Genomic DNA, 19,905 nt, shown 5'->3' with positions numbered 1-19,905 from the left:
TAATGATTTGATTGGGTCGAAATACCTCAAGGAATGCGAACGACAACCGCAGTTAATCCTGTTCAAAAGTTGATGAGTGATGTTTCTCGACTCAACGCAGGCCAAACGTTTAATGTAATTTATTTGGTTTGGGGGTAGGCGGGCGATTGATCGTCCGTCCATCCATCTATCCATTTCTTTACCAGGATCATTTCCTATTTGTGTTGGGGAGGAGCTAGGTATAGCCTGGGTTAGTGAAAATTACTGACACACAGATCGTTGCATCTGAAACTTATTCAATCAAGACCTTTGTGTTCTTTCTGTCAGACACCCGCCGCTGGTCAGCAGAGGTCTCGTACAGTGACAAGGACAAACCACCAAAGCTGCCCCCAAGGGACCCCTTGTCCTTGGGCAGCTCCCGCACCCCGAGCCCCCGGAGCCTCCCAACATACACCAACAACGTGATGCCCACCACCCAAAGCTTTGCACCCAACCCCAAATACGTCAGTCGGAGTTTACGGAGACAAAACAGCGAGGGCTCACCTTGCATCCTGCCTATTGTGGACAAGGAGGGGAAAAAGGCCAGCAGCACTCATTACTACCTTCTGCCTCACCGGCCAACCTTCGTGGACTCCAGGTCCGTGGAAGAATTCCTGCAGTCCTTGGACAGCCCGGACTCGGACCGCGACTGCCACACCCGGCGGAAAGCACCCGTGGATCTAGTTTGAGGATCCTCGTCGTGCTCCAAACTGCTGCTTTTAGTTTAGAACCCGCCAGGTATTTAAGGACACCGGGTACTCGCGCACTGTATCCAGTTACTGCTAACGCGACTCATCACGGGTTGCATTCAACGACGTGGAAAGATTTTACAGTCCGGAAGGTGCAAGCGGGCCTTGAACCACCTCACTTTCAGTGTTTTGTGTCTGGATGGTTGACTGTGATGTGTTGGGGCTTTAAAAAAAATGTAAATGCTGCTTTTTATCTCAACTGGGACAAAAGGTCAGTAATGACACTTGCTAGGGATGGGCATACTAGTCAATTAGTCAATAGTTTAAATCAATTAGGTCTTGAAGCAAGTGAGGCAAAAAAGGAGTGCACTAAATTGCAGCAAACAGCAGAGACTTTGTTGATCCGGTCTCACTTGGTTTTGCTGAAGTTGAGCACGAGCTACTCCGGGTGTTCTCAAAACTTTTGTAACCACTGCAAGCATCATCGGAATGACGAACATTGAATGCAGTAGCGTAGAAGGTGTTTGTCATGTCTAAAAAAAAAATCTTTGACTGTAAGTCACCATAACATAATGCACAGTTTTAACGTTAACTTTGCGTTTAAATATTAAGGAGAAGAAAACAATTTTAAAATGTTTGACACATATACATATAAACATTGTACCTAAATGTTCTCAACAGTGAAAAAAATGGCAAATGAATTGCTCCTAAAAGTTAAATACTATACAACTGAACTGTACTTAACAAATGTTTTGTACTAAAAGTTTAAGCCACTGTAACTTTATGCACTGTTTGAACATTTAAATCAGTGATTCATTTGCATACCACTAGGGGGAGCCTGCAAAATCACTGAAGAGATGAGATAAGACACTAGCTAGCATGGAAAGGGCGTTCAGAACGTTTGCCGCTACATTTTTGCCCATGGTCGCCCAAGAAAACTCCGCCCATCCCTAATATCAGTTATTTTAGGGTCAAATGAAGGATTTTAGCACTCGAGTATCTACTGTATGTGAGCGTAAGATTATTATTGTTTTTGTTCATGTCTTAGTTGTTTTCCCCCAACTTGTTCGTAGCTTAGCATGAAAGTCAAGTGCAGCTTCTGTAGCCTCATAAACAGACGTATTAGATCTGTAACAGAACTCAGCATGGTTCGTCTCACACTTTGTTTTTTCCCTCAAATGTATTTTGTCATAATCGTATGTGACATTTCATGTTGAAAATGGTTCTCGGACGTGAGCTACAGGCGTTAAAACTTCGCACCACCCTGTTCCGCCATGCTGGCGTACACCATTTACAGTGGCTATAAAAAGTCTACACACCCCTGTCCAAATGCTAGGTTTATGTAATGTAAAAAAAAAAAAAAAAAGAGGGATGAATCAAATCAAATTGAACGTTTCCGTGCTAACGCTGACTGCTATCATAACTCCCTCCACCTTGACTTAGGCCCAGTTCTAAGAAATAATTTATCTTTGTTTCTTTAAAAATGAAATATGAATGGGGGTGTTTAGATTTTTGATATCAACTGCACATTGGCTCCTTTATGATTCTGATACTACCTCCAAAAGACAAAAAATTGTCCAAGGTGACTCCATCCACCCATTCCGTGGACAGAAAAATCCCAGCACGAAAAGCCAGTGTCTGTCGTCCCTTGTTTGCGTGGATGTTTTTTCCGTGACCGTACTTGTTACTGCATTTAATTGTTTTTATTTTTGGCATTTGGAGGTTGCACAGAGAGCGTCGGCCTAAAGCTGGACATACACTGTAAAATAAAGACACATGCAACAAAGATTAAAGAAGCTCATCGCTGTGTTCTTAGCATCTTTAGCATTAGCATTCCTCGCCCACTTATGGCGCAAAATGCCTTTTCTCGATTGTTTTGACAGTTGGCAGCTGTTTAAAAGCACTCTACTGACCCCCACAGGCGTTAAATGAACCCTTCAATCGCTTGTTTTGATGTTCTCTCATTGTTAAGTGTGAAAGTTAAACTAACGCTTTGTACAGTGTATGCCCAGCTTTAGTGAATGTATTCTTAATGAAATTCTTTTTTTAAAAATATATTTAATGGTCAAGCTGTGAGTCATTGTTTGGAACACATTTGCTACCTCCCTCGATACGAATCCTCCATTTCACATTGTCTGTTATTTTTTCAAAGGAGTATTAGGGCCACGCGGAAAAGAAAATAGGACATGAAAAGTAGTAAAGCATTAATGTTCCAAATAAATTCACATTTAGTTCAAATGAAGTTTAATACAGTGAGAATAAAGTGTATTTTTTCAGAAAGTTTTTCCAGATTTGTTGGGAACAAATATCAAAATAAGAAAATTTAAAAAAGTCAAATTCTTATATTATGATTTTAATTTCATTTTTGTATGATTACGTTTTATCCATAAACACGAGAAATGGAGCTCATATTTTTTACTACCCCCAAAAGGACTACCTTTTCATAAATGTGTTTGTGACTCTCTTTCTCGCCCCCCCTCACAAATCCCAACTGTAATCTCAAAATTCAGTAATACAATTTTTTTCCCTCAGATTATTACATTTTTCTCCCCCAAAAAGGACTGTTTTTTTCAAATCATATTTTACTGTCATGACTATTTTTTCCTCCATTCTATTGTCACCCTAATACTCCTTGGTAAACCAAAACGACAGATGTATGGGATTCATTGTGTGCATGAGAGTGAAGTGAGGAGGATCTCTGTGAAAATGGAGATGTCTTAAATGCAAGAGGACGAGTGTTCAGGGTTTACCTTCAGCATGTGGACACAGTCTTTCCTGTTCTGCTCATGCATTCCTGCCTGACATGATTGCTGTGGGTGTGGCCTGAGAGACTTTGGCTGCTGGCAGCCGACGGAGACAAAAAAAGAGAGAAATACAATATATATACAATATAGACTTCATGAACTTTTTTTTATTGTTCTTCCATTACCCAATGGACACTTGAGGATGATATTGTAAATGTAGCACACGTATCAAAGAACACAGAGTTCACTTTGGGGGAAAATTGCTAACTAAGGTCAACCGGTTATTGAAGTACATATACATGTATATATACTATACTATATATTTTTTTTATTTCTGCTCACAAACAATGTTGCTTGGACTTCAAAAGTTACCGCCACCCCTCTAAGAAAAGAAATGTTTACATCATACACTGGTACAATTTAATCTTGAAAGGTATTCAAATGTCTTATTAGGAAAAAAACTGAAGAAAAAAAACAAAACAACTGAAGACTAAATAACTTCTCTGCTGTGGTGAGGAAGTGCACTGGGAGAGTTCAGTATGCTGTGTACAGTATTTAACGATTCCATTTGTTTATTATACATAGTTGTTTTTTCAAAGGAAAGTAAAATAAACCTATTTATATAAAGTGCTTTCAGTCTGCTTGGCCTGCACTATTACACACACACGTACACACACACACACACACACCCTTCTGTGCCTTATTGTGACTGGCCTCCATCCAGCAAGTGACTTACAAAGGTTGACTGACAGGTGTATGACAGCGTTGTCATCCACTCCCTGGTTCATGCCCCACCGGATGCACACACACGCCCACACGTGCAAAAATAATTTTTAAAAAATGCCTTCAATGTGAAATAGAGAAATTATGTAATCAGTCTCAGGATTAGATTAGTTTTGGACCTTTATTGGCTTTCATTTGCTGGCCCCAGGATATATATATATATATATATATATATATATATATATATACAGTTACACAATTAAAAAATAAAGTACACATCATACATGTAATTCTCAATTTGAACGTGCATGAGGGCAGGTAATTTGTCCCTCAATTATGTCGATGTGGGTTGGACACAGTTAATATTTAACGATGTAACATTGCAAACTGCAGCTGCTTGGTTAATCATTTTTCCTTTCAGGTCAGGAGAGAAAAAAAAAATCATCTGCACGTGCATTAGCAAAAAATGCCTCTCACTGTTGGACGTACTGACAATCATGTTGACCTCGGATAAGTTTTGAAATACAGTCAGTAAATTAAAAAAAAAAAAGGATTTTAATTTTGTGCAGAAAGTGTAATTTTATTCTGAAAATTTTGAGACTTTTTTTATCAATTTGTAAGCAACTGTATATGAGTAAGAAAAAACATGCATTGAAAAAAGTAAATACAAATGAATACAATCTTAAATCATAAATCAAATACATATAACATTGACTGTATCAGTATCAGTTTGTCGCCATCTGGGGCTGACGTTTACTACCTCTTACTTCTTGTTGTTACCTACAGACACAAAAAGGAAAAGCACGTTGAATTCAGGATTATTGAACGTGACATTTCTGCGAGCCTTAAATTGTTTAATCTAACAGAACCAAGAAAACTGTACCTGCATTTGCCCATCAAAGCTCTCTAAATGCCGTCAAACTTTCAGTCGTGTAAAGACCAGCCAGTCCCAAATTGCGACGTCCTGCACACAAACCAAATAACATTTGCATTTAAAATCCTTCATATAATATAATATTGATGGCAATTTATGTCACCAATTCAAACCACGCCCCCTGGTGGCTGTAATTACCATAGTGAGGCTATCAGAGCCGTTTGAGGCAAGAAATTACTTGAACATCTATTTATGTTCTTTTTCTGCATTTTGATTTTAAGAAAATTGTAGCAATTTTACAAGAACATTTTTAGATAACATTTCTTTTCATGACAAGAGGAAACCGACTGAAAATATATGTTATATGAATAACATCAAAAAGTTTTAAAAAGAAAGTCCTATTGATTACACAGTTTGCATTTTGATGACAATAAAGTTGTATTTTTCTTTTACAAATAAAGTGTAATTTTATGAGAGTAAAGTAGAAAAAAAATGCATAAAGTGGATGATATGAAAAAAGTTCAATTTACCAGTGTTTGTGAAGTCAAAGTAGTCTTCTTCAAAATCTATAAATCCTCCATCAGTCCTTTTCCTGAAAACACAATTTCATCATTTTTGGCCTAGAACTCTCCCCTCATCCCTTACTGGATGTTTTTGGACTAGACTGAAATATTATTTTGTGATCCTGACTCACCACATCCCAGACCGCCTCTTTTTGACCAGGAAGACAATCAAAATGACAATCATGATGATCAGCAGGGCTGCTGCCAGTGATCCAAATAGAGCTCCATAGAAGCCCGGACCCCAGCGTGAGCGGTCACATCGTTGGCCGTAATACTGCCTTATGCTTGACCCGTCGCAGCTAAAGGAAAAACAAGCAAGTGTGGGCATTCTAATCCATACTAACTAACATACACCTGCTGGAAAAGGGTGAGGCTTTTTTTTTTTCTTCTTTTCTTAAATGGAGTGTATGCACCATGTGGTTGAATAAAGTCTACAAAATAGTTGACAAATAACTGAGGGACTGCTTCAATTAGAATTGAGGTTACTATCTGAACTTAGGCATCAAATGGAGGCAATTTAATGGTATTTTTTAAGTGGATGATTAATTGGGCATGGTGTCACATGACAGAGGCCACCTTCTTGGGTAGGGCGATTGTTGAAGAGACATAATTGAGGCACGGCGTCAGTTAAAATCTGAGTGAGGTGAGGTGTTTATTTATTTAAGTAGACAAAGCAAGAGGTGATTAAGTGAGGCACGGAGTGGCATGTAGGCGGCTTTTTTTTTAACTTGACAAGCACTCGGCAAAATATTCAAGCCAAGGGAAGGATGGCATCAATTATAGCAGGCGTGGGCAAACTTTTGTGCTCAGGTGTTACATTTAGTTTTTAAAACTGATAAATAGGCCAGTACATTTGTAAATTATGCTAAAATCATTATTTATTATTTTTTTAATAATAATAATAATAATCCATTGCCTTTCTTCAAAATATTATCATTTGTATTAATTTAAATAACCAATCGTGTAATACGATGCATAACAAAATGCTAATATTCCACTTGTTGAATGAATACACATTTTTTAAATAAGGTATATACACACAAAAATTAGTAAATAATGAATGATAGGCAAACAAATATAGAACTGGTTGATGGCCTGGAAAAAACTATCGTGGGTCATACTTTGCCACGCCTCTCTGGATAGTGCAGGTGTACCTATCAAAGGGTTTTACCTGCACATGGTCCCTTTGTCAAGATCATTGTGACATTTGCCGTGTCCACTGCAGTAGTCCGGCATCTTATTGCAGAATGCAACGCACTGCCATTTACCCTCAATCACCTCAGCAGTGTAATTAGGAAACCTGGAGCACTTGACAAACGGCTCAATGTCCATGATATCTGATTGTCGACAAAAAAAAAAAACAACAACAATATTTTTATTTGAGCCACAAAAGCAACAAATGAGGTTGGATTTACTTTTAATCTGGGGTGTTGGGGAGACGACTTCCTTGAAGAGCACGTTGGTGTTAGCAAAGGCTTGAGAGATTTGCTGGATGTTGTCGCTGTCACTCAGAATTTGTTTCAAAGTGGCATTGAGCTGAGTGTTGAGCCAATTGATCTGTGTAGCGTTATTCTGATAGGCGTACTGAGCTTGGCTTGTAGCCAAAACGCTTCTCGGCCTACGACAGGAAAACGCATTGGCGGCAAATGAAGACGTTTGAGATGAAAACGAGAAAATAACGGGCAGGGTTTCACCTACGACGACTCTGAGTTGTCTACTCGTGGGTCGCCTTTCTTCAGCAGAGATCTCGACTATAGTAGAAAACACAAATAACTCATTGGTGAGGGAATTTAAAGCAGCGTCTTCAAAGTGCAAACATCAGGCCTCTATTTACTATGCTAATTGCTAAATGCTATCAATGGTGGAATCTGGTAAACTATTAAGTCAGTGAATTGTTCTAATCATATTGAACTAAGAACATCACATATCTGACTTGACACAAATAAATAAATGTCTACCTTCTTAAATAACATTTCAGAAAACTGGATTTTTGGTTGGCCACTTAAAGAGCGTTCCATCCTCCTTGCTTCAGTAACATTTCTATAAAGTAAAAATCAGACAACAAATGAGAAAAAGCTTGAATCGAGCAAGTAATTTGAACAACTTGATCAGTAAACTTACAACTTGACAACTTGTACTTTTTTAAAAGCTTGGGGTTCGGCTTCTTTGCACAGTGGTTCAAGCTGAAAAAGAGGATCTCAGAAACGTGAGGCCAACCACTATTCAACCAGTCTGTACTCAGTTAATAAAGAAAAAAAACATACACAACTGTACCTTCTTCACTAACGTATTGCTGAAATTTAATGGGATGCTCAAATCATCTAAGAACTCGATAACCAAAGTAATATTTACTTTTCGATCAGGTATTGCTGTGGTATCTGTAAGGTAAGGGAAAAAAACATAACTCTACAGTACATATGCATAAAATAATTTGTACAATATGGACTAAAACTTTGAAAAAATCCTTTGTGACAATTTCATGCTTGATTAGCAATTGCACAACTCAAAGTATCACTGTGAACCATTCAGAAAGGTGAAGTCTTCCTTACTGATATCAGGAGATATGTTGTTTGGTCCAAGGTTGCAGGTATCTCCAAAGATACCCTCTTGGCAAACGCAGTGGCATCGACCGAGTTCTCCGCTGAATATGCACTTGCCCATGAAGCACTGACAGTCCTCGTCTCGACACAGTGTGGCCGTAGAATTACTCGTTGATGTGGGAGTGGACTTAGTGATGGTTGGAGATGTCGTGATGGAATTCACTGCACTGGTCTCGGTATGTGAAATGGTGGATTGTGTCAAAGGGGTGATACTGGGAGATACTGGATGAGGTGTCCGCTCTGTGGATGTAGCTGGGTAAGAGGTTTGAGTCTGGAGACTTGTTGAAGTAGAGACCACTGTGCTAGTTTCAAATGGTGGTGTTGACTGTGTTGATAAACTGGTGACTGGTGTGGGTGTACGATCGGAAGGGGTCGCTCTACTAGTGGAAGAAGTGAATGCTGCTGTGGAGTGACTTTTGTCGGTAGTTTGCATTGTTAGCCCAGTGGTAAGAATTTCAGGTGATGTGTTCAATTCTGTTGCTGCACTAGTGGAAGAAGTGAAGCTTACTGTGGACTGAGTATTTTCAGTAGTTTGCATTGTTAGCCCAGTGGTAGGAGTTTCAGGTGACCTGTTTGATTCTGTTGATTCAGTGGACATAATTGTTGTCACAAATTTTGTATTCAAACTTGTCGACTCTGTGGTGTACTCAATAGGTGTTGTTCCAAATGTTGGTGTTGTTTCAAATGTAAGCGGTGGTTTTGAAGATGAAGAAGCACTCATTGTAGCTGGTTCATTGCTGGTGAAAGAGGAGTAAGTTGTTTCCACATTGAATGGTGTCTCTGTGTTATATCCAGAAGTGGTCACTGATGGGATTGTGGAAGGCAAAGGTGAGGAAATGTCAGTATTTGTCGAAGTACTGGATGTTGCTGTAGATGGACTGTTGCCGGTAGTTTGTATTGTTCTCATTGTGGTGGCTGTTTCAGGAGTTGTGCTTGACTCTTGACTCTTTGAAGAGGTAGGACCCATCTGAGTGGTCATTGGTGGGATTGTGGAAGGCAAAGGTGAGGAAATGTCAGTATTTGTCGAAGTACTGGATGTTGCTGTAGATGGACTGTTGCCGGTAGTTTGCATTGTCCTCATGGTGGTGGCTGTTTCAGGAGTTGCGCTTGACTCTTGACTCTTTGAAGAGGTAGGACTCATGTGAGTGGTCATTGGTGGGATTGTGGGAGGCAAAGGTGAGGAAATGTCAGTATTTGTCGAAATACTGGATGTTGCTGTAGATGGACTGTTGCCGGTAGTTTGTATTGTTCTCATTGTGGTGGCTGTTTCAGGAGTTGCGCTTGACTCTTGACTCTTTGAAGAGGTAGGACTCATGTGAGTGGTCATTGGTGGGATTGTGGAAGGCAAAGGTGAGGAAATGTCAGTATTTGTCGAAGTACTGGATGTTGCTGTAGATGGACTGTTGCCGGTAGTTTGCATTGTCCTCATGGTGGTGGCTGTTTCAGGAGTTGCGCTTGACTCTTGACTCTTTGAAGAGGTAGGACTCATGTGAGTGGTCATAGGTGGGATTGTGGAAGGCAAAGGTGAGGAAATGTCAATATCTGTCGAAGTACTGGATGTTGCTGTCGATGGACTGTTGCCGGTAGTTTGCATTGTTCTCATGGTGGTGGCTGTTTCAGGAGTTGCGCTTGACTCTTGACTCTTTGAAGAGGTAGGACTCATGTGAGTGGTCATAGGTGGGATTGTGGAAGGCAAAGGTGAGGAAATGTCAATATCTGTCGAAGTACTGGATGTTGCTGTCGATGGACTGTTGCCGGTAGTTTGCATTGTTCTCATGGTGGTGGCTGTTTCAGGAGTTGCGCTTGACTCTTGACTCTTTGAAGAGGTAGGACTCATGTGAGTGGTCATTGGTGGGATTGTGGAAGGCAAAGGTGAGGAAATGTCAGTATTTGTCGAAGTACTGGATGTTGCTGTAGATGGACTGTTGCCGGTAGTTTGCATTGTTCTCATGGTGGTGGTTGTTTCAGGAGTTGTGCTTGACTCTTGACTCTTTGAAGAGGTAGGACTCATGTGAGTGGTCATTGGTGGGATTGTGGAAGGCAAAGGTGAGGAAATGTCAGTATTTGTCGAAGTACTGGATGTTGCTGTAGCTGGACTGTTGCCGGTAGTTTGCATTGTCCTCATGGTGGTGGCTGTTTCAGGAGTTGCGCTTGACTCTTGACTCTTTGAAGAGGTAGGACTCATGTGAGTGGTCATTGGTGGGATTGTGGAAGGCAAAGGTGAGGAAATGTCAGTATTTGTCGAAGTACTGGATGTTGCTGTAGATGGACTGTTGCCGGTAGTTTGCATTGTTCTCATGGTGGTGGCTGTTTCAGGAGTTGCGCTTGACTCTTGACTCTTTGAAGAGGTAGGACTCATGTGAGTGGTCATTGGTGGGATTGTGGAAGGCAAAGGTGAGGAAATGCCAATATTTGTCGAAGTACTGGATGTTGCTGTAGATGGACTGTTGCCGGTAGTTTGCATTGTCCTCATGGTGGTGGCTGTTTCAGGCGTTGTGCTTGACTCTTGACTCTTTGAAGAGGTATGACTCATCTGAGTGGTCATTGGTGGGATTGTGGAAGGCAAAGGTGAGGAAATGTCAATATTAGTCGAAGTACTGGATGTTGCTGTAGATGGACTGTTGCCGGTAGTTTGTATTGTTCTCATGGTGGTGGCTGTTTCAGGAGTTGTGCTTGACTCTTGACTCTTTGAAGAAGTATGGCTCATCTGAGTGGTCATTGGTGGGATTGTGGAAGGCAAAGGTGAGGAAATGTCAGTATTTATCGAAGTACTGGATGTTGCTGTAGCTGGACTGTTGCCGGTAGTTTGCATTGTCCTCAATGTGGTGGCTGTTTCAGGAGTTGTGCTTGACTCTTGACTCTTTGAAGAGGTAGGACTCATGTGAGTGGTCATAGGTGGGATTGTGGAAGGCAAAGGTGAGGAAATGTCAGTATTTGTCGAAGTACTGGATGTTGCTGTAGCTGGACTGTTGCCGGTAGTTTGCATTGTCCTCAATGTGGTGGCTGTTTCAGGAGTTGTGCTTGACTCTTGACTCTTTGAAGAGGTAGGACTCATGTGAGTGGTCATAGGTGGGATTGTGGAAGGCAAAGGTGAGGAAATGTCAGTATTTGTCGAAGTACTGGATGTTGCTGTAGATGGACTGTTGCCGGTAGTTTGTATTGTTCTCATGGTGGTGGTTGTTTCAGGAGTTGTGCTTGACTCTTGACTCTTTGAAGAGGTAGGACTCATGTGAGTGGTCATTGGTGGGATTGTGGAAGGCAAAGGTGAGGAAATGTCAGTATTTGTCGAAGTACTGGATGTTGCTGTAGATGGACTGTTGCCGGTAGTTTGCATTGTTCTCATGGTGGTGACTGTTTCAGGAGTTGTGCTTGACTCTTGACTCTTTGAAGAGGTAGGACTCATCTGAGTGGTCATAGGTGGGATTGTGGAAGGCAAAGGTGAGGAAATGTCAGGATTTGACGAAGTACTGGATGTTGCTGTGAATGGATTGTTGCCGGTAGTTTGCATTGTTGTCATGGTGGTGGATGTTCCATGTGATCTGCTTGACTCTGTTGATTCAGTGGGCATGAATGTTGTAAGCGATGCAGTCCATGGGAATAAAGTGGAAGAAAATCCACTAGTTGAACTTTCCTGACTGGTTTGTTCAGTTTGAGTTGTTTTTGTTGTTTTTGATGTATACTTTTGTTCTGAAGATAAGTATGAACTCGTTGATGGTCCATTGCTGGTTGGAGAGGACTGAGTTGTTTTCAGATTCATTGAAGTTCTCCAATATTCAGATGAAGTTAGCTGTGTGGTGGATATCTCAGTTGACGTGTGCCATTCTGTGGGAACGATGGCTGACACAGTTTGTAGCTCTGAAGAGGACAATGATCTTGTACTTGTTGATTCCTGAGTAGTTGACTTAGTCCTGCTGTCATCAGGTGTGGATCTACCAAATGTTGTGGATCTACCAAATGTTGTTTCAGATGTATGCTGTGGTTTTGAAGATGGATAAATACTTGTTGCTGGTTTGGTGGTACAGAGAAAGGGTTGAGTTGTGTCTGTTTTAGATCCAGAAGAGGTAAGACTCAACTGGATGGTCACTAGAGCGAATGTGAAAGGCAAAGGGGAGGGAATTTCAATACTTGTAGAAGAACAGTAAATCATTTATATGGATATAAAATATGCCTGTTGCAACATAATACATCACCATTATTTCACAATCAATTTTTAGTTTGAGACGTGAATAAATATTTGAGAAACACCAAAACAAGTTTTTAAAAAAAAAGCTTTTCAAATCATCAACAAAGCATTCATCTTTCATTTTCAAAATTTTGTGACTTCATTTAATTTTGTCACTTTCCATAATGTACTTTGTTTTATAACAAACTTGATTTGGATTATGAAAATATTTTTTTACTCTAAACTTATCATCATTATTAACAATATTATATATGTCAATGTTTCTTAAGTGGATAACTGACACAAATTCATATTATTTCATCAATAGAGGGAACGAAACTTACCTTGTTCTTGTGTGTTTATCACACTGAATGCAAGCATCATCATGATGCCTACGGTCATAAAAACAGTGGAAATCCTCCTCCACATCTTCAGGCTCCCTTCTTGTCAAGTAAGTATCCAAAAGATGAATCGTTTCAGCATACTTACCAAGATGGAGAAAATATTAATAAGTTCCTCCTTCCGTGATATATGATTCACTGTAGTTCAGTTTTAACCTTCTCAATCGAATCGTTTGTGTAACGCGTGTGTCATAAATGATCAACGGGTCACCTGAACATTTCCTGATATTGTGCCCTCCCTCAGCAAATATTTCAGGTATTGGAGCAGAATGGTGCAACAGATTGACAAGTCCCAAGTCCCAGCAAGTCCCCTGAAAGTACACACGCAGGTTCAGGTCTCTGGACAATGCTTGGGGGGGGCGAGGTCGGGTATAGAAGTATTTATCGCAGTCATGTAAGTCATTGAAGTAAACATTCACGTCTCACAGGAAGGCTTATCGCTTTTATCAGTTTAAAAATACATACAGAATTCAAATTTAGTTGACTTTCAGCATAAAAAGCAAATCATTAATTTTGGAGCCCATTATAAAAACTGTTGACTTTACAGGTAATGTTTCAAGTTAACAGTTGAAACCAAGCGTGTACCGATCGCAATTTTCTTATATGCGTCCTATCGAGAAAAAAAAAAAAAAAAAAGGGAGCGCTGAGAGTTGTAAAAATAATCGAATGGAGATTGACGTCCACTTGACGCTTTTCATTTGATTGTTTGACATGAACCATTTAGCACTACTAAGTCATAGTCAAACACACACAAAAAAGCAAACAAAAGAACAAAAGATCAAGATTGAAAGTTTACAAAGTTCAGGAGAATGGAGGAAGTAAATTACTGAAGGAGAATAAGTAAGTAACCAAGAGTTATGTTTAACGATTTATTAAAAAAGGTAAGTGAAGTGTAACTTGAGACTTCTTGTGATTAAGTGATTAAAAAATGACTTGAACTGATGTAATAAAGTACTCTGATTATATTTCTTTTGTATACTTTTATTTATTACTTCACTCAGTGCATCACACAGGTGGTCTAACATAATATACAATGTACAAAAACAGTCTCTGCAATCACATTGCAACTCTTCACACTTGCGCCTCCAGATTTTTTTCCGTTTCCGCTGCTGTCCGCTTCGCTTCAGCTCGCCGACGCTCCGCCTCCGTCACCGTCATTGGGTGGAGGGGGAAGAACCCTGCTAAACCTGAGGGAATAGAAATGGTGATTTTTGGAGCATGTCTTAACAGTTGAGTACAATTCATAGGTGAAAGATCAGAAACCATTTGCGCTCATCTAGCTCATCCATCAAGTATCTCATTCAAATGTATACGTTTTCTCCTTACAGAAGTATAATGTATGCAAACAAACAACGCAGACACACCTAGAAGTTTGGCCACTGGCTTGGTGGCGTGGGCGCCGCAGCCGATCCAGTACTTGATGCGGTCCGAGTTGAAGCTGACCAGCTTCTCATTGTACACGTTGGGCAGTGGGTCGTATGTACCCAGCTGCTCAATGTACTTGCCGTCCCTCGCCCGCTTGTTGAACGCCGCCACGATGCGGTAGAAGGGTCTGTTGGCCTGCTTGTGACCTGCCAGAGCCATGCGGATGACCACATAGCCCGCGTGGTACCGCTTTAAAAGCTGCGACGCTGCAAAAGGAGAATGGATATCAAGTTAGGTAAAAGATGTGTAGTGAAGTCGGTGAAAATCTACAGTATCATTTTTTTCTGTATTTTTTTTGGGTTGCTCCTCAGTGCTGTGCAGGTCCATGTTTACGTTCTGGGTAGCTATGCCCAGTTTACAATTTTATATCGTATTAATTTAACTATGTCTCATGTTTGTTATTGGCAAAACTGATGTAAATTTAAAATTATGGTTTTGATGACATTCAAATGGACAAATATCAATACTTTATGACTACGTTATCTATTTTAATCAATACATTATTACGCTTATATTATCTCCAAAAGCCAAATAGTTGGAGGGCGCAAGCAACGGAGTCGTAAACAGAGGACAACATCCCCACCCAGTCGGGGTTCTTCATGTAACGGTAAAACGATTTAATTTTTATTGCTATGGATGCAATACTTACTTAGATGGACCATGATGCCCACAGAATACTTTCAAAGCTGCAATAATCACAAAAATAAATAAAAATGACGTTAAGATGCCGTTCTAATGTTTACATCAGCTCAGCCGAGCTAAACAGCCAATAAACGAGAGGAAAATTGAACAGAATACCGCTGAAGTCTTGAATGGAGAAAGCAGCACAATGTGCCCGGTTAACACAGGAGAATTGAGTTTTTATGGAATATAGAGTGCCTGTTTTGGTCGCGTTGCCCAAAACTAATATGACATTTGTCAGGGCGCAGCCATTTTTTACCGGAAGTTGCGTCATTTTCAGATAAGACATTGAAAGGTTTCCGCCGACAGGGAGCAGTGTTGCACTGCTAAGCCATTGAGCTCGCAAATTTTATAATTTAGAAATCTTTTAAGCATAAGTGTCAAAGATATTATTTTTTAGCAATATAAAATTTATTTTAATTGTAAAAGAGATTTACAAATCAACGTCAAAAATACGTTTTGGGACACAAAAAGCATCCCTGATTCAAATTTGCCGTCAACCTGCAATGTCATAGTAATGTCAGCAGGATGAGCTCGTCTGTTCTCGGGTTTGAGAAACTTAGATTTACTTTGGTGATTTAAACAAGGTTTTCTTTTCTTCTCCCTACAGATTTCCATTTTGTTGACACCTGTTGATTTTGATCTTTTATTGTGTCATGAAATTAAATTATCCTGGTACAAAACCATGTGTTAGTTTCATTGAAGAGTGAAGACTGAGTAGTCAAGAATGAGTTTGTGAATTTTTGATATGTGCTATCTCACCCTAAATTCAGGTGGGCTAGGCACTCCTGGCCCAGAGGACAAACCTGAAAATAATGTCTGTGTATTAAAAAGGGTCTACAGGAGGCCAGAAACTTCTACAACACAAACTTGTGAAATTCACATAATATATTAGAGTCTAATCCTAAATTCCCATTTGTGCCACAAAAATGAGAGCCCAGTGAAAGAGCTAATTAGACAAAAGACAGGGTGCTGGCAGCAGGTTATTTATTGCGTGCCTGTGAGTGAATCCAAGAAGCAGTGGTGATTAGGAACATATGCACATGGGGATCAATGCAACCTAGTACCAACTGTGCCGCTCCAGCTCATTTCCATACATTAATTCACTCGTGTACATTTACTAATTATGTCAAGCATGTCGTGATAAAGTCCCGGATCACACTGAGGAAATGTTTCAAAGTGACCCATGGCACTGAAATAAACACTATCATTAATATGTTGGATGTTTTAATGCCACAATTTGATCCCATCATTTCAGGCATGTAACAGTGCTAAGCCACACCCAAAACTTGGCCAATCACAGTGGATAACAGAGATCACATGCTTTCCTAGCTGCACACCTTTGAATTCAATTCACACTGTTTGCAACTTATTTTTGCTCCTTTTAAAGATAGCTCTTTTTAAATGATGTGACATGCAGATGATTAATGAGAGCACACCTTTGTCTTCTTTGAGGTAAGCTGAGCATTGTGCAAGTATATATTTTTGATTTGTACTAATAATATGTGAAGCCTAGCTTCTGTCTCAAGCTGAACCAGTTCAGCTAACAAGGCTTGGTGCAACACTTATTTTAGCCTATTTTTGCTTATTAGCAAATAGAGAGCTAGCCAGCTTTGCATAACAAGTGTTTCCCCTAATATCTTATGTCTCTATCCTTAGGGTCATGCAGTGCTGTTTGACTTTTCTTCTGTGCAACAGACCAACCAAACCTTGGATGTGAGTATCGTGCACTAAACAGTGAGCCAGGACCATCCCTTCAAACAGTGAGTTTAATTATTCTTTTCATTCATGCAGTCATTGGAAGCATCATGTTGAAAAGTTTGCTAGCATACAGATTTTTTACACCTTAAATGGTTTTGTATATATTTATGGCTTAGTGTGTAGTGTGTGGTGCACCCGAGATGAGCAACATACACACAAAATGATATCTCCAACTACAATCATCATCCTCCCCTAAATCAGATGTTTGTTGTAGTACCGAGACTTGCCTGTGATTGGCAGCCTAGTGCCACTGGTGGTAGTGGAGGAATAGAAGAAGCTAGTTTGACTTTTAGCTTATCTGATGAATACATTGGGGTGGTTGTCATTTTTAATTTGGTGAATGACTTTTGTGATACATTATACAAACACTCAACACAACCAGTTGCTGCACTAATTGTCATCATTGCTTTGTTCCTAGTTTTCTGTCATTCCACTCTTGCTTTATCTAGTTCTGCTGCAACAAACCTGAAGGCTTTCCGGAATCAGGCCTAGTTTGGAGGGTCTCAGAATGCAAAAACAGTCTTTAGCTAGACACGGGCAGAGGAAGGAAGAAAATCCTCCCGCCGAAATGAGGGAATTCCACAAATTGCCGTTTTGTCGCAAAGTAATCCTGTTACTATTGCGGAGAATTTGAGACGGTGTAAACATGGAAATAAACTACTCATGTGGCTGTAGCGCACAAACACACACTCGGCTCGCTCCAGATATATAATAGACTTCTGCAATACAGGAAGAGATTACAACTTAAGATTTTCATTCTTTCTTTTTCTTCAATGTACTATTTCCGTGTGCCTCGTCTGCACGAATTTCGAACATTTTATACCAAAAAAAAAATATTTTGAACATTTTATTAAAAAAGAAAAACTAACAAAAATAGTATTCATGTTAAAATATAGAAATAAGCTTTTTTATGACTCACTTTAAACCCTAAAATTGAAAAAACAAAACATCATTATTAAAATAAAATAAAAATGGGAAAGCTTTTTAAGAATAACAAAAAACGACTGCAACCAAAACTACAATTTACTTTTATTAAACTAATGAAAAGTAACAACCCTGGTTGCGTTTGAATTCCAATCACATTTAAAAGTAAAAAATTAGCCTGTGTGCCTCACAGTGCCGAGCTTTGACAATAAACGCTTTGAATCTTGAATCTTTGAAGTTCGAACTGCGGTTACCTTTTTGGGTACCATTTCTGATTAACTTGGACTCGCTCCATTTGTTGCTAGATTTGGGTCATCTATGTACGGGCTTGATTTTCTTCACATAAGAAATGAGTGACAAGCATGTCATCAAGGCTGCATCTTGATGCTAATACCTTCTGTTGCCAAGTGCCCAGGTGACAGCTGGGTTGACTGCTTGCTGAAGGGGGGGAGTGAAAAGGTGACATTGACACTGGTGCACCTGGGTTCATGGCTGGCCAGACACACCATAGCACCAATTGAATGTGTTTGAAAATATACCCCAAAGTTGGAACTGCCATCATCAAAACTTTTGTACTTTTTTGTTTCAGTGCGGCGATAGTCCGCTGATGATCGAGTAGGTGCTTATTTGGTTAAGCCATTTTTTGCTTTGGTAGGTTTTTGTTTGCTGAGTGTTTTGTTGCATTAATATTACCACGAAGCCCCAACAATTTGTGGTTTGTTTTTAGCCGTTTGCATTTTTCTAAGGAACCTCAGCTATTTACTCTAAGATGGTGGGAAAGTCCTTGCGAATAGGAAAGTAGAAGTCTGTGTCAAGAACTTATGTTGTTGGTGGGGGTGCGACCAAGTTTAAGTTTACTCATTGTCAATCTGCCTTATATGCATGTGTATGAACTTTTATTTATATATATATATATATATATATGAATTTCATATTCAAGTACTATTTTTCATTTAAATATTCACTGCAATTCTGACTCGCTGGAAAGAATGAATGGCTATTACTTAAAAAAATATCTGTTTGTACAACCATTTGAACAAATGCAATGGATCTCAAATGGGAATTTTTGTTGAGACAGTTTGCATTTGATTGGTCGTCTATAAAATAAACTAACAAAAGGTACATTAACATTCATAATCTTCATTTCATTTCGCCGCATGACAAATGACTGTCAGCTGCAGCGGGGTGTATTAACAAAGAAGGCAGCGCTTGAATGTTTTGTATAAATGATTGCGTAGATGTGTAGCAACACGAAGCCCAATTGCCTCACAGTCATTTCTGGATGCAATAATCTACCCCCGCCATACTATTTCACTCCAATGAGTGCTTGTCTCTATTAGGAGCCTTAATGCTTGATGATGTGGCCTATCTTCAAACAGTAATGCTGATGGTATGGCCCTCAAGCGGTGCGATCGGGCCAAGGCCCAGCCCACTCTGCTGCATAGAGGGCAATAAAGACACAAGGAGGATTAGTGTTGTGTTCCTAACAAAGTGGATGCCAGAGAGCGAGAGGGCCATGCCCATGGGCTCCTCCACCGCTCAGCCCCTGCACTCTTTGACACCCCCTCCCCGAACGCCGCTACTTGGGTTTCCCCGAGGTCCGCTCTCTCCCGGGGTGCTCTGCGGATGTGCGATAGACTCTCGAGTGGGTGAACTCGTGTCGTCGCTAAAAGAGGCAGCGAGGACGCAGACAGATAATCCACGGCTTAAGCAGCCAGCTCCGCAGCAACTTTCCCCCCTAAACAAGGGAACATGTGTTAAAATAGTTCAAACTTAATTCAATCACAGAACCGCACGGCGCGTCGCTGCTGCCAAACACTTTCCCCACAAGTCGGCAAAGGAAGATCACGCTCTCGACATGGAGGTGGAAAAATAACATCCGAAAAACATTAAGATGTGATTTTTTATGGCTCACTCATACTTGATAGTCCAGGCTGAGCAAATATGCAATGTTAATTTGAGCACACTGCTTGAAAGTAGCCAAACTTCACATCTTGACGATGCAGCTACAATATTCTCGATTGTTGTTCAGCTTTTATAATTCGTTGCCTTCTTCAGTGAGTTCTTCAGGTTTTGTTCAAGGCTGAAAAATGGGCGGCAGACATTGGAAGATGTTTGCACGTACTTTTCTTGTCGCAAGTCAAATTTTTTTTTTATTTCAAATTTGTTGAACTTTTCCTTGCAGCAAGGAAACCCCCCAAAACAGTTTACGAACATTTGGCGAAAATTCGCAACTTTGAACAAACTGACTAGATTACCAAACCCTAGCTAGATTACCAGTCTCTATGTGTTCCTACAGAATTTGTAAGTGAATATTTATTATTCGAACAAATATACTAC

At 40.0% G+C, this 19,905-nt stretch overlaps 4 protein-coding genes and 1 long non-coding RNA gene across 9 annotated transcripts in view; 2 read left to right on the top strand and 3 right to left on the bottom strand.

The window, feature by feature from the left end:
- Positions 1-4,081, top strand: part of errfi1a (ERBB receptor feedback inhibitor 1a) — a 34,110-nt gene extending 30,029 nt beyond the window's left edge. For both annotated transcript variants that reach the window (XM_088389880.1, XM_088389881.1), the window contains exon 5: positions 307-4,081. In XM_088389880.1, coding sequence (XP_088246006.1) covers positions 307-707 — 401 coding nt within the window. In that variant the 3' untranslated portion in view covers positions 708-4,081. The remainder of the gene's footprint in view (positions 1-306) is intronic.
- Positions 4,082-4,424: 343 nt separating this feature from the next.
- Positions 4,425-10,910, bottom strand: LOC148390927 (uncharacterized). The gene is made up of 11 exons (XM_088389459.1): positions 8,161-10,910; positions 7,886-7,989; positions 7,733-7,794; positions 7,570-7,651; positions 7,310-7,362; positions 7,027-7,229; positions 6,783-6,948; positions 5,743-5,910; positions 5,579-5,640; positions 5,058-5,138; positions 4,425-4,954 (listed from the first exon to the last, which is right to left on the bottom strand). The coding sequence occupies exons 1-10, from the start codon at positions 10,856-10,858 to the stop codon at positions 5,071-5,073; spliced, it is 3,666 nt and encodes a 1,221-aa protein (XP_088245585.1). The 5' UTR covers positions 10,859-10,910; the 3' UTR covers positions 4,425-4,954; positions 5,058-5,070.
- Positions 10,911-10,964: 54 nt separating this feature from the next.
- LOC148390926 (uncharacterized) lies at positions 10,965-12,929 on the bottom strand. The gene is made up of 3 exons (XM_088389636.1): positions 12,718-12,929; positions 11,196-12,294; positions 10,965-11,040 (listed from the first exon to the last, which is right to left on the bottom strand). The coding sequence occupies exons 1-3, from the start codon at positions 12,800-12,802 to the stop codon at positions 10,965-10,967; spliced, it is 1,260 nt and encodes a 419-aa protein (XP_088245762.1). The 5' UTR covers positions 12,803-12,929.
- An 805-nt stretch (positions 12,930-13,734) lies between these two features.
- mrps16 (mitochondrial ribosomal protein S16) lies at positions 13,735-15,160 on the bottom strand. Its single transcript, XM_088389463.1, has 4 exons — positions 14,998-15,160; positions 14,849-14,885; positions 14,139-14,405; positions 13,735-13,961 (listed from the first exon to the last, which is right to left on the bottom strand). The coding sequence occupies exons 2-4, from the start codon at positions 14,859-14,861 to the stop codon at positions 13,846-13,848; spliced, it is 396 nt and encodes a 131-aa protein (XP_088245589.1). The 5' UTR covers positions 14,862-14,885; positions 14,998-15,160; the 3' UTR covers positions 13,735-13,845.
- A 1,036-nt stretch (positions 15,161-16,196) lies between these two features.
- Positions 16,197-19,905, top strand: part of LOC148390924 (uncharacterized) — a 43,312-nt gene continuing 39,603 nt past the window's right edge. For all 4 annotated transcript variants that reach the window (XR_015861262.1, XR_015861261.1, XR_015861264.1 and 1 more), the window contains exons 1-2: positions 16,197-16,335; positions 16,540-16,643. This is a non-coding gene — a long non-coding RNA (uncharacterized LOC148390924). The remainder of the gene's footprint in view (positions 16,336-16,539; positions 16,644-19,905) is intronic.

Source organism: Syngnathus floridae, chromosome 11 (assembly GCF_059516105.1).
Source record: "Syngnathus floridae isolate MCC-2025c chromosome 11, RoL_Sflo_1.0, whole genome shotgun sequence".
NCBI classification, from domain to species: Eukaryota; Metazoa; Chordata; class Actinopteri; order Syngnathiformes; family Syngnathidae; genus Syngnathus; species Syngnathus floridae.
The sequence above is the reverse complement of the archived record's forward strand: the minus strand, read 5'-3'. Positions and strand labels throughout refer to the sequence as shown.